This window comes from Tetrao urogallus (assembly GCF_951394365.1).
Source record: "Tetrao urogallus genome assembly, chromosome: 13".
Classification (NCBI taxonomy): Eukaryota; Metazoa; Chordata; class Aves; order Galliformes; family Phasianidae; genus Tetrao; species Tetrao urogallus.
In genome coordinates this window covers 15,827,673-15,840,610 of record NC_136826.1, presented here as the reverse complement: position 1 = coordinate 15,840,610, position 12,938 = coordinate 15,827,673, and the positions used below count along the sequence as shown (strand labels likewise).

The following is a 12,938-nucleotide window of genomic DNA, read 5'->3' as shown; positions in this document are numbered from 1 at the left end:
AAATCTGGCTGCTGGTGGGGTGGTGGCATGGAGCTGATTTAGGGGGATTGCTTTCTCTTTTAATGATTGGTGATGTTCCACTATGTCTTCTGCAGCGCTGTTTGACCTTTATGGACAGAGGGTTTGTTTTTAACCTGATCAATGATTACATTTCTGGATTCAGCCCTAAAGACCCTAAGGTAAGTAGTACATTTCTTGGAAGCTTGTATGTGTCTGCATCAATCAAAGCTCTGTATTGATAATTTCATACCATGAAATTTTTGCCATTAATTACAGAGTTGCACTGAATGCTGTTTAGATTCCCCAGTCTTTGTGCAAGAAACACAACTAGAAGCAAATAAGCCAAGCTGAAAACATATTTTGTGTTTGTTCGGTTTTATTTGTTTTCTCAGCTGCTGGTTGAATACAAGTTTGAATTTCTTCAAACCATTTGCAATCATGAGCACTACATTCCTCTGAACTTACCGATGACCTTTTCCAAACCCAAGCTGCAGAGAGCTCAAGGTATGTCTTTTCTCAAGGGACTGGCTAGAAAGCTATGGTTTGTCTTTCTCGATGGCTTCAGAGCAGACATAACTCTCTTTAGTGTCAAGGAAAGTATGCCCAGTTTAGTCTGTCTGATGTTAACCTCAAGATAAGATGTTGGTCTGGCAGTGTTACCTTAGTCAGCTCCAGAATGGTCAGCAATCAGTCCGTACAGTATTTCCTACATTTAGGTTTGCAAAGGATTAACAATATCCAAAAGAAATTGCCCCTATTTCAGTAAGTACAGATTGTGCAAGTCTAATCCTTCGTACTGTCAACATCAGAAGGGTGTCCCATCAGCCAGAGTCACAGCAAACGGCAGTACAGGAGAACAGACTGCATTTACTGCTCTGCTGTCAGCTCTCTCTGTGGCTTTCTGCTTTCAGTTTGAACAAGTTTAGGGCTGTGCTCAAGCCTGGGCTGAACACAGCCAGCAAAAGTCTTGAGTCTGCGCCAATCCTCAATGCATACCATGCTTATACAGTGGCATCATGCACACCCAGCCTGTTCTCACTGTCACACCACACCTCCTCCTCTCCTGGTGTTGTTCTCTGCATGGCAAACGAGGTTTGCAAGTGCCTAAACTGAGGTGTCGTGCAAATCTGGATGGCTGCAGCCATGCAACCACTGTGTTGAGTGCAGGGCACACCTCAACAGTCTCCTGAGGTTTCTACAGACAGAACTTTATGCTCTCTGGGTTATAGTTTCTCACCTGTGCTTGATAAATACAGTACAGATTGCCAGCTCTGGGTGCAAGTAGGCTGGCCAAGTACCACAGAGGAAAGTAAGGTTTGGAATTCCCCATGTGAAAGCTCTGTGGATTTATTTTGGTAGAGGTGAGGGAATGTCTGGGTGTGCCCCCAGGTGCAGCCATGCAGACCCTAGAGGGGTTATCTTTGCTCCCAGGTAGCAGAAGCAGCAATAACTCTCAGTTTTCCTTTATTCTGGTATGTCTCTCTGAGACATTGCTCTAAGCTTCCTCTGGGCCAGCTGCTGACCTCTTACATCACTTTGGCTACTTGACTGGCATAGTTTAACAAAGTGCACTGCTAGAAATGGCTGAGATAGAGAAAAGCACACAACTATGGTGCCTCTCCTCTGCTTGTTAGCAGCATGTTAACACAAGAGTGCTCTTCCTTCGTTAACATTCACCTTTGTGTTTGCAGTGGTGAAACTGAAAAGCTGTAGGAGCAGCTCATCTTTCCTCCTCTGTGTTACTGTGACTAGGACCTGCCAGTTGAGGTTTTGTTTTTAAAATATCCTCAGGTGTTTGTGCTCGAGCAAAGAACCCACGAGATTGCCAGGAGTTGCAAGTTAAGCAAGTGCCTTGGGGAAAACATTAAAACATGACACACTGTCCAATTTCTCCAAGCCTGGAGAAATTTTACTTACTCCTGCTTACTTTCGCTGTCTTTATATTTGTTCCTTTTCTTTTTACATGCAAGTTAGATACTTGCATGTGCTGTGGAGCAGTACAGGGGTCCAACTTGGATGACTGAGTCCTCTAATGTCAAATTAGATAAAATATTCAGTCTCCAGTCAATTAGCTTGTATCCAACTAATGAAGTAACCATGATGTGACACTTGGGCATTTGCTAACATGACTAACAGTGAAAGCTAGATAATACTCCAGATTGCTTTCTCTTTCCTCTGAATCAGATTTTCACAAGCCAGTAAGGGCAATTTATGAATCAGCCAACAATCTGAAAGTATTTTTTGCATGAAACAGTGCTGTTGGAGCCCTTTGGCTGGGACTTCCAAAGCTGTGTGTGTGCACTACAGAAAAGCTTTCACACCTGTGGGCTTTTCAAAAACATATCAGAGCTGAGCACACAGGGTTTGAACCATCTGGGGGAGGAGCGCACAGCTTTGAGGTTATCCCTCTGCGAGGCTCAGAGCTGTAATGCAACAGTCAAACAGTGCCTGCTGAGGCTCTGATTAGACATATAGGCTGCCTGAAAGAGATAATGGTGGGTGTCAGGGCAAGGTCATCTGTAGCAGCCTGAGTGCACATGCAAACCGCACTGAAATCTGTGTCTCTGTCGCTTTTCCGCTGCATTATCTGGGCAAGTCAGTGACAATGATGTACCCACATTGCAGCCACCCCTTTGATCACAGCATAGGTAGAGCCCGAATCTGTGTGAGATGCAGAGTGCAAGTCAGTTCACCAGGATGGTTAGGTACTGAGCTGCCCTTCTGCATGGAGCTGTGCTTGGTGTCTGCTGGCAGAGCGCTAACGGAGCCTCACAGCTCCTGGCACACAGCTCCTTGGAACCCTGCCCTGCTTCCTGAGTCCCACAGTGAGGCTGTGTAAACTGCTGGAGGTCACTTGGCACCTCGTTCTTGTTTGCATCCCTCACTCCAGCAGTGTTGGCCTCTGCTCTGCACTCTGGCCCTGATGATAGCACGGGGTTCTTGGAGCTGTGCTGCCTTTCCCTGTGTCAGCCATCTTTGACTTTACAACTGGTCCTCAGAGCACTGAGATTTGCAAAGCGTTGTGCTGCATAAATCCTTCATTGAGCTGCTGCTGAGGTGGTGAGGGCTGGAGTTAATGCCTCGTCTGAACTGGGAGATGACAAATTCTTTCGTATTACTTTGTGGTTGAGAAAGCTGTCATTGATTCAGGCTTCATTAAAAGATCACTGCACTGTGATATTTTATCACAAGAAGAGTGATGATGAGACCGTACCCATGAACTGTTGTGGCTTACTTGACAGTTCTGTCTCAGTCTGAATAGATCTTTGGAACAGTTCCCTTAACCATTGCTTTGCTGTTTCTTTCAGATGTAAATCTTGAATACAGTTTAACTGATGAGTATTGCAGGCATCATTTCCTGGTGGGGATGCTTCTCAGAGAAACCTCTGTTGCCTTGCAGGACAACTATGATATCAGATATACGGCCATCACAGTCTTAAAAAATCTCTTGATAAAGCATGCCTTCGACAACAGATACCAGCACAAGGTCAGGCTTATTTTCTTGGCTTTTAAACGTAAAGGTCTTGAATTTTATGGAAAAACATCAGCTTTAGATTTTGCACGGTGCACTGAGGGTGTTCTCATTACTGTTCAGGGAACCGTTTTAAGTTACAGTTATGGCATTACAGGAATAGCTCTGAGAAATTATCTAGGAATACAAATAATGTGCCCGTGATAACTACAGAGCTCTTATCCATGCTGAGTATTTACATAATAAAGCCTCGAGCCATTAAAGGACTTGAAAGTGTTCCTAGCCAAGAGGCTGTTCAAAGTTAAGCAACGTCAGTGGTCTTCTGGACTTGGACTTAAATTAATATCCTGCATTAATGTACTATAATTAGGAAGCAGGACTGATCTCTGTTAAAGTCAGCTGCATGTTTTGCCAATTAGTTGAGCCAGAAGAGAGGATCTGTGGATTCTCACGAGATGCTGGATTTCCGCTGGGGAGTTTTCAGCTTCCTTTGGTCAGTGGCTCAGCATGTGGTATTGCTGAGAGCTTGGAGATGGGCTTGGTTTTTTTTTTGATGCTGATCCCTGCTGAAACATATGTCCTTGAAAGCGCTGAGCTACCAGCACAGACACTACGTGTCCTTGCTGTAGGCTGTAAACATGCCTCTGTTAAGAGTTTAGCTCTTAAAATTGCTCCTGCTACATTCAGGGTTTTACTTTGGAATATGGATAGCATCCTGGACACAAAGGGTGGGGACGTGACCGAAATGCACCAGGGACTCCTGCCCCTCCGCATGGACTGGAGCCAGATCATCTCTTCCTTCTCTGGACCTTTAGCAGCATAACTGGAAGGGCTGAGTGGGAGGTGGTCTTGTTTCTCTCTGCACCACGGATCTCCAGTGACTCGCACAGCCTGGAACAAAGCACAACACGTGGTTGCTGCCCAGACTTGGTGAAACAGGAGAGGTTTGCCAACTCTCTGTCACAGCTGGGTCAGAGGCAGCCTGTGTCAGCTCTTCTGGGGTGCCTGAAAGCTCTCATGCTAATTCAGAAACTGTTTGCTTCATCAGCATGCAGCGGCTCCCTGCCTTCTCAAAACCGCCACGTGTCTTAAAACTGCCCTGCTGTATTCTGGTGTGTGTCCTGCTCTGGGCAGCATGGCCAGAAGGCTGCATGGAGCCAGGGCAGGATGCTCAGCTGGTGTCCTGGAAACCAGTGCCATTGCAGGCAGCAGACGCTGCTGCTGCAGTCTCATTCCAGCTAAGGAAACCTCATCTTCATCAATGGTTGAGAGAGGGTTTGCTGAGCCCATGGGCATTATCAAGGTTTCTCATATTTTTTGTCATACAGAATCAGAAGAAAATATTGGGTGCTTATATCAAAACAACACAGCCCTTAGATATCTTTTTCTGTCAGCTCCAGGATAATCATTTTTTGACAAGAAAAGAACTGATGTCAGAGAGCCTTGCATTTAGAAATAGCCAAACAGACTTTTTTCAAAACTTCATAAACAATCTGTATCAGTTAATTCAAGTTTTCAAGTTAATCCCTTCCTCCAAACTGTTTTAAATAGAAGTGTTGGCTATGGAGAATTCCCAACTGGAAGCAATAGTCAGCACCTCTGAAGAAGCAAATGTTTTTATTTCATTACTGCGGGGTGTTGCACTTCAAAATGGAGCTGTGAAGTGCCAGTTAAAGAGTTAGGAAATCCAGGATTGTCCAGAACTGGGGCCCCCAGTGCAAGGAAGTCATGGAGCTTTTGGAGTGGGTCCAGAGGAAGCCTGATGATGCTCAGAGGACTGGAGCAACTCTCCTCTGGAGAAAGAGGGAGGATCCTGAAGGATCTGGACTTGCTCAGCCGGGAGAAGAATCCACAGAGACCTCACTGCAGCCTTCCAGCACTGAAAGAAGCTTCTGAACAGAGAGGAACTGACTTTTTACACGGTCTGACAGTGACAGGACAAGGGGGAATGATTTTAAACTAAAAGAGGGAAAATTTAGGCGAGATGTTAGGAGGAAATCTTTCACTCAGAGGATGGTGAGGCCCTGGCACTGCCCACAGCTGTGGGTGCTCCATCCCTGGAGGTGCCTGAGGCCATGCATGGGGCTCTGGGCATCCTGAGCTGGTGCCTGGCTCAGTGGGTGGCAACCAACCCATGCCAGGAGGGTTGAAACTAGATGATCTTTAAGGTCCCATCCAACCTAAGCCATTCTATGATTCGTTCTATGATTCTATGGTTTGTTTGTCATGCTTCCTGTACAACTGGGAATGCCATTCAGCCCCCGAAATCCCTCATTTCCCAGAGCTCGTTGCTGGTAATACCCACTGGTGGCATATACACATTTTTGGCTGAAGAATTTCCTCTTTTTTTACTTTGTGGAAACCCTGAGCTCTTAGCTCTGTTCCTCTCCCCTTTTGCAGAACCAGCAGGCCAAAATCGTCCAGCTCTACCTGCCGCTGCTGGGGCTGCTGCTGGAAAACATCCAGCGCGTGGCCGGCCGCGACGTGCTCGTCTCCTGCACGGCTGCCTCCAGCCCTGTGAGTACAGCCCAGCGGCCCAAGTGTGATTCTTTTTCTTCCTTCCATCCAGTAATGTGTTTATTTTGTTTGACCTTTTTCCTGTGATGGTTCTCTATTTGCTGCATTGCTGTTTTCTTTGCTGTTGTATTCCTCTACAGCACGCATCGTGCTGTGCAGAGAGGTAAGTCCCTCCAGGTGCAATGAGAACAGGACTCAGTTCCCATCTGCCTCCCATAAGGGCTCAGGCTTGCAGATGAGGCTTCCCTGTTTGTTTGGGGCAAAGCAGTAACAAAAAATTTTAAAAAGTCTGAATAAAAACAGCATCAAATCAAGTGATGAAAAATGAACAAGCTGCCATCACTTCCTTTAACGTGCCTTGCTGTTTTCTGTACTGCACCCCAGGGCATTTGTTTCCTTATTAAGGATGTAAGGAATTTTCACCTGCGTTTTAAAAGCTGCTCTAATCTTCTTTTTTATTCCATTATTCTCTTTTATAAAAGAATAGCTATTATCTTCTGTTGGTCACAAAAACCTCATATTGCTTTACAGGCATCCAGGGATGAATTCATCTGCAATTTTGCATCCCCCTCAAATAGATCCAGCCTGATTGTGGACAAGGATTCAGGTAAATTAACTGTTCTAAAATTCTACTTTTGCTTTTATGTTCAGTGCAGCTACCACCAGTCCTCAGCAGTGTGATATGTTGAGGAGTCTGGGTGCAAACTGCATCATTTGGAGTCTGTGTTTTTTTTCCAGCAGCACTTCCAAACGGCCATGGGATGAAGCGAGAGGACTCAAAAGGATCCCTGAACTCAGAGGGGGCAACTGGTTCCCCGGATCAGAGTGAAAATGTAATGTATCTGGGGTTAGAAAGGACAGTGCTCACTGCTGTGCATAGGCTGTTAGCTAAGGGGGACAAAAAATAATTGATAACAATGAAAAAACAGCTTGTAAATACCAGGGAGACCTCATTGTGGCCTCCCAATATTGGAAAGGAGCATATGAACAGGAGAGGGTACATCTGTTTACAAGGGTGGATAGTGATAGGATAAGGGGGAATGGTTTTAAACTGAGACAGGGGAGGTTTAGGTTGGATATTAGGAGGAAGTTTTTCACACACAGGGTGGTGAGGCACTGGAACAGGTTGCCCAAGGAGGCTGTGGATGCTCCATCCCTGCAGGCACTCAAGGCCAGGCTGGATGTGGCTCTGGGCAGCCTGGGCTGCTGGTTGGTGACCCTGCACATAGCAGGGAGTTGGAACTGGATGAGCATTGTGGTCCTTTGCAACCCACGCCATTCTGTGATTCATTCATTCTATGATTCTATGAAATACCTCTGTTTGGGAACAAACAGATTAATCTTAGCAGAAGCTGGGCTTGCTGGTCTGGTATGCTTTCCGTCTTTAAAATTCTCTGAGACAAAAATATAAGTGTTGGCAAATTATTTATGAATGGCAAAATGCATGAGGAAATTCTCTGCTCCCACGGTGCGTGTATCCACACACAGATGTGTTCTCTGTGCTGGGACAGGGCTGAGCCCGGTCAGCATACACTGAATGGTGCTGGGAACTGGTTTTCACACACAGCTGGGAGTCAAAACACAACGATGGGAGAGTTGGTGACTGCTGACGTGGGAGATGAGATAGGGGTAGGAAAATCAGCACAGGGTAATACCCACAGTCATAAACTTGCAGAAGGTGATAGCACAAAGAGGTCTGACTGCAGCATCCAGATGGTGTGTGCTCTCCTTGTTGGCAGATCGCATGCATGGAAATCGGTATTTGTGCAGACCAGCTCCTTGTTTGCCTTCAGGTGCTTTCCAGATGTGTTGTGTTAGCACAAATCCTTGATACAGCTTTAAAAACATTGGCCCTTCCAACGAGCAAAGCAAAGCAATGCTTATCCGGACTCCTGCTGACTGTGTCCTGACATGCTCAGGAGAGGTGGGGGTCCCCCACGAGAATCACAAGGCTACAGAACCAAGCACAACCAATTGCCTGAGCATCACACTGCAGAGCTCAGGGCACGTGCTTCCACCCTGCTGGCAGCAACACCTGGCTGGGTTTGCAGAAAACATTTGGCTTTCAGCTCACCTCATCGCCACAGCCAGGCACATTCATCTGTGTCCTTGAAGATATATTTTTCATAGTAGTAGAAAATAGCTTCTCTGTCAGTGCATATCACTTTCTCAAGGCCTTGTAAAAGCAATGCATTGTGAAGGAGCACAGCTTTAAGGCTCTGTATGGGAGCAGACATTGTTTATTGCGGTTCTGTTGGAGTGTGTGCTGTCTGGATAATTTGGCACGGTTGGCAGCACAGTTCTGGCCATAGCACTGTATCTCGAGCCCTAATCTGAATGTTTAATTCTGTGTTCTTATGACTCACGTCCATAGCCTGCCCCAGAATAAACAACACATATGATCTGCGGGTCAGTTTCCAAACATATGAGGCACAGCTTTAAGAGAAGCATCCTCCTTAGAGCTTAATTGTATCCGTTTGTCAGAGGATATGACTAGGGCAAGCACAGAGAATGCCAAACAATGTGGTGCATCTTTAAAAGTCCCCTCTTTCCCACCACAGAATGCACAAGCCTTCCTTTCCCTCAAACACTGACAACAGAAGACTTTCTCTCGTGTTCGCCTAACTCACAAAAGAGGAGGGGAAAAAAGCAAAAGGCACTCCCAAAACTCAGGAGGATAAAACAAAATGGTTCTTTTCTTAAGTGGAAAGTTCCTGTTTCTTTAGTTACTGACAGTTTGGTTTGGTGCATACACATTTAACAAAAAGATTCTTGCTTTAAACCATGAAAGTGAATGAATTTTGTTTGGCAAAAACTTCAAAATCGTCACAGAGCTCAGATGCTGTAGTGAGAAGGAGCGATAGCAAGGCTGCCATGCATTTTGCTAGATAAGGCATCCTTCTCTGCCCAGACATGTGTTTGCTGGGCAAAGAAAGCTTTGGCTGGATTTCCAGACTGCTTATCCCTAGATGGGACGTGTCCAAGGCATGTCCTACAAGGTGCTGTTGGGGACAGGAGGAGAGCTGGTGCATCTGGCACATGCCAGATCTGTCGTGTCTGTGCTCAAGCACAGCCCAGATACCCGTGGCCACGGGGCCTCCACGTGACATTCCTGTCCCATTAGATCCGCAGGAGCTCCACGAGGAGCAGCGTGTCTCACTGCAGCCGCCTGGACCAGTTTGAGATCCGCACGCTCCTGATGTGCTACCTCTACATTGTGAAGATGATCTCTGAAGGTTGGTGGCTCTTGCTCCTTATGGGGTGTACCAGAGGGCAGCCAGAAGGACAAGAGGCCATCGTGGGCTGCTTGGGTCTGTAAGGTCCCTTTTCTATTAAAAGAAAAGAATCTCAATGTATGTCTTTCTCTTTCTCAGATACACTTTTAGCCTACTGGAACAAATTCTCACCTCAAGAGCTGATCAACGTCCTTGTGCTTCTGGAGTGAGTATCACGAGGCTGCAGTTCAAACCCTGCACCTCTGTGCTGGCACCAAGGAGGAAGAAGTGAGTGCAGCTGCCTCTCAGGATACACAGGGCCCTGCAGAGCCCTAGAGGTGTCTGGCCAGGGTGTGATGAGGTGGCACAGCAGCAGATAGCTGGGGAGTCAGCAGAGCACCAGAGAGTTGAGAAGCAAGGGTCTGAGGTCTTGCAGCACATGAATATAGACCCCAAACTCTCATGTGTGGAGGAGTGTGTCCACAGACAAGGACTGGGAAGACTAAAAATGTTCTGGTTGTTCCTGATCTGCAGAATCTGTAACGTTTTTCTTTCTTTCTTTCTAGAGTGTGTTTATTTCACTTCAGATACGTGGGGAAGAGAAATATCGCCAGGTATTGTACTCTTCCATCTGGGGTTGGGGGCCGTCCCCACTCTCCCTGCTGCAGCTCAGGCAGGAAGGGAGCACTCACACCCACAGTGGGCAAACCTAGCAGGCAGGGAATCTATGGGGCCATGCTGGGACTCAGCTCAGTGCCATGCAATGAGTAGAATCCTCTCCTTGTAGCACCCTTCCCCTTCCCTCCCCTCTATCTCTTGCAGGAGACCCCCAGCCCCAGGCACTTTTGGCTGCCTGTGCAGGTTTGCAGTGTACCCTGCAGCTGGCTGCAGGTGAGACATGAGGCATGGCTCTATCCCAGCCCTCTGAGCAGCAGCTCTGGTGTTCTTAGCTTTAAGGCAATCTGAAGCAGGAGAGAGTAGCTCAGTCAGTATTGGGATGAGCCACATTAGTGCATGAGAGGGAGGCCAGGTCTCCAGGCAGGTGCCTCAAGTGTCATAGAATCACAGAATGGCTGAGGTTGGAAGGGACCTTAAAGGTCATTGAGCTCCAAACCCCTGCTGTGGGCTGGGTGTCCCCCCACCAGGTCAGGCTGCCCAGAGCCCCTTCTGTGGCCTTGGGCACCTCCAGGGATGGGGCACCCACAGCATCTTAGCCAGTAGTGTCAGTGCCTGGTGAATGTCAGTGCCCTCTGAGTAAAGAATTTCTTCCTAACATCTATCCTAAGTTTCCCCTCTTTTGGTTTAAAGCCATTTCCCCTTATCTTATCACTGTTAGACCATGTAAAAAGTGCTTATAAGCTCTCCTCAAGTACTGAAAGGCCACAATGAGGTCTCCCTGGAGTCTCCTCTTCTCCAAGCCAAACAAACCTAGTTCCCTCAACCTTTCATAAGAGAGGTGCTCTGGCTTACAGAGCACCTTTGCAGCTCTCCTCCAGACCTGCTGCAGCAGCTCCACATTCTTCTTGTGCTGGAGCCCCCAGGCCTGGAGCAACCTTTATCCCATCCTACAGCCTTCCTTCCCCTTGCAGGGTGCACGACGTTTGGGTGTCCAAGCATGTGGCAGCCGATAGGAAATCGCAGACAATGCCAGCACTTCGCAGCAGAGCTGGAGGGATGCAGGCACGGCTTCAACACCTGGGCAGCTTGGACACATCTTTCACGCTCAACCACAGTACGTACAGCAGAGCAAGGTGTGCCCATGCCATAATAGCCTGTTGAAAACGTGCATGCGTCCATTGGTCACTTGCTCCTGATTGCCTGGGGATGTGGAAAGGGAGAACCTTGTCTGTATCAGCATTTAGATTTGGTGGGAACCAGAGTGTTGAGCACCATTTCCTCCCGATTTGCTTTCCATTCGCAGATGCAGGCACCACAGAAGCAGATATTGTGCACCAGGCATTGCTGGAGGGCAACATAGCAACTGAAGTGTGCCTGACGGTCCTGGACACCATCTCTTTTTTCACTCAGAGTTTCAAGGTCAGCTTTGAAATCAAAAGTGCCATAGAACAGCGTGCTGTGTTTCTGCATGCCTGTTGCTTTCAGTGATCTGTTCTTTCAGACTGACGGATTGTGGAAGTGTTTACAGAAGTAAATCATTTGCAGCTCGTTGCATGGAGTGTTTCATGGTCTTGCCGAGCAATTATGCAATATCTCCTAATTCCTTCAAAAATGCAAGACCGGAGAAAATTATGTGGACGTTATGTTGTTTGTTATGATTGTACACGTTAGCAAAATGGAAAAAAGGAAACCACCATATAGTAAGGAGGCAGGGGAAAGAGAAATGAAGGTCTGGCACGCTTTGAACAGTCACTGGCTTCTATCATTAATTGCTTATATTTAGATTTCTGTATGTTGCTGAATGTGGATGTCTCTAGGACTGAGGCATTCCAGCTGTACTTGACAGTCTAAATAGCACCAGTCCCCTCCATGTAGTGATTCACTTTTGTGGCAGTCACTGACATTTGCAAGAATCAGAGCCTCTGTGATGGAGAGAGGCCCAGGCAGGCAACCAAGTACTGACATAGTGGTCCAGAAAAGCTCTTCCTCGAAGTTGGAGGAACTCATGAGCACAGTTCCTCCAAAGAGCATTGTGTTCTGCATGGGGTTGCAAGAACAGCTCTGTATCTCAGCGTAAGCACCACCAAGATTTCATTTTCAGATTTGCCGAGCAACACGAAACAAGTCATATCCTGTGCTTCTGTTACAGAGCAAAAAGTCCATCCTGGTGCTTCCATCTGCTCCATAGCAGCTTGGCAGCAGCACAAGGATTTAGATGCAAGAGTTAAAGCTTGTTTTATTTTCACAGTTGCCTCTTTTTTAATATAGCCGGACCACAAGACAACGTGATTTTCAAACCACAGGACAGGCTGCATTCCCTTCTGCTTTAATGGGCTTCTGCTTTGCTTTTACGGACATCCAGTGTTACCACACAGAAGTGTGCTGCAGTAAAAGTGCTGATGCTGTTCTTATTGACGGCTTCAATAATTTCAATTAAAACACGTGGATTGTAAATAAAATTCTTCTTGAGACTCACAAAGCAAAATGGAGAAAGCAGTGTCATGTTGGTAACTGCCTGTTTTATTTAAAGCATACCTGAACCATTGGTGAACATTTTACAGAGCATTGTCCAAAACCTAACTTTGTTTTGGAATTAGTGATGCAATAGCGTCAATGTGGTTTTGTTCTGTTCTCTTAAAATTCTCTTAAAATCTTAGCCTCTGGCCAAATACTGTAAGTTAGTACTGATTGTCATGGTTTCTGGTTATAGTTTTACTGAAGGCTCTGCTCCACATCTGGCTTAAGAATTGATATGGTGCAAAATTATCTCTGTCATTTTCACCTTCAGGCACAATGCTTCTGTGAAGTAAATTCTCTCATTGCTTTCCAGACCCAGCTCTTAAGCAACGATGGCCACAATCCCCTCATGAAGAAGGTTTTTGATATTCATCTTGCTTTTCTGAAAAATGGGCAGTCAGAAGCAGCTCTTAAGCACGTGTTTGCCTCCCTGAGAGCTTTCATCAGCAAGGTACGTAACACAAACCTGTGGGATTTCTGTAGGCATGATAGAGGAGACCAATATCTCCTGGCCTTGGCTGCATGTGGGAGAGGGTCGATGGCTGAACTAATCCCTGCACTTTGCTGAGCTCAGAGCCCTGGAACACAGTGAGGCTGCC

General features: G+C 46.7%; 1 protein-coding gene across 1 annotated transcript in view; it reads left to right on the top strand.

The window, feature by feature from the left end:
* DOCK11 (dedicator of cytokinesis 11) overlaps positions 1–12,938 on the top strand; it is a gene marked incomplete at both ends in the record, with an annotated part of 70,229 nt that overhangs the window by 38,723 nt on the left and 18,568 nt on the right. Inside the window, 12 exons of the mRNA XM_079541838.1 lie at positions 96–179; positions 393–504; positions 3,309–3,487; positions 5,873–5,989; positions 6,521–6,596; positions 6,728–6,822; positions 9,114–9,225; positions 9,364–9,430; positions 9,771–9,818; positions 10,794–10,936; positions 11,126–11,241; positions 12,653–12,790. Of these exons, the coding sequence (XP_079397964.1) occupies positions 96–179; positions 393–504; positions 3,309–3,487; positions 5,873–5,989; positions 6,521–6,596; positions 6,728–6,822; positions 9,114–9,225; positions 9,364–9,430; positions 9,771–9,818; positions 10,794–10,936; positions 11,126–11,241; positions 12,653–12,790 (1,287 nt within the window). The remainder of the gene's footprint in view (positions 1–95; positions 180–392; positions 505–3,308; positions 3,488–5,872; positions 5,990–6,520; positions 6,597–6,727; positions 6,823–9,113; positions 9,226–9,363; positions 9,431–9,770; positions 9,819–10,793; positions 10,937–11,125; positions 11,242–12,652; positions 12,791–12,938) is intronic.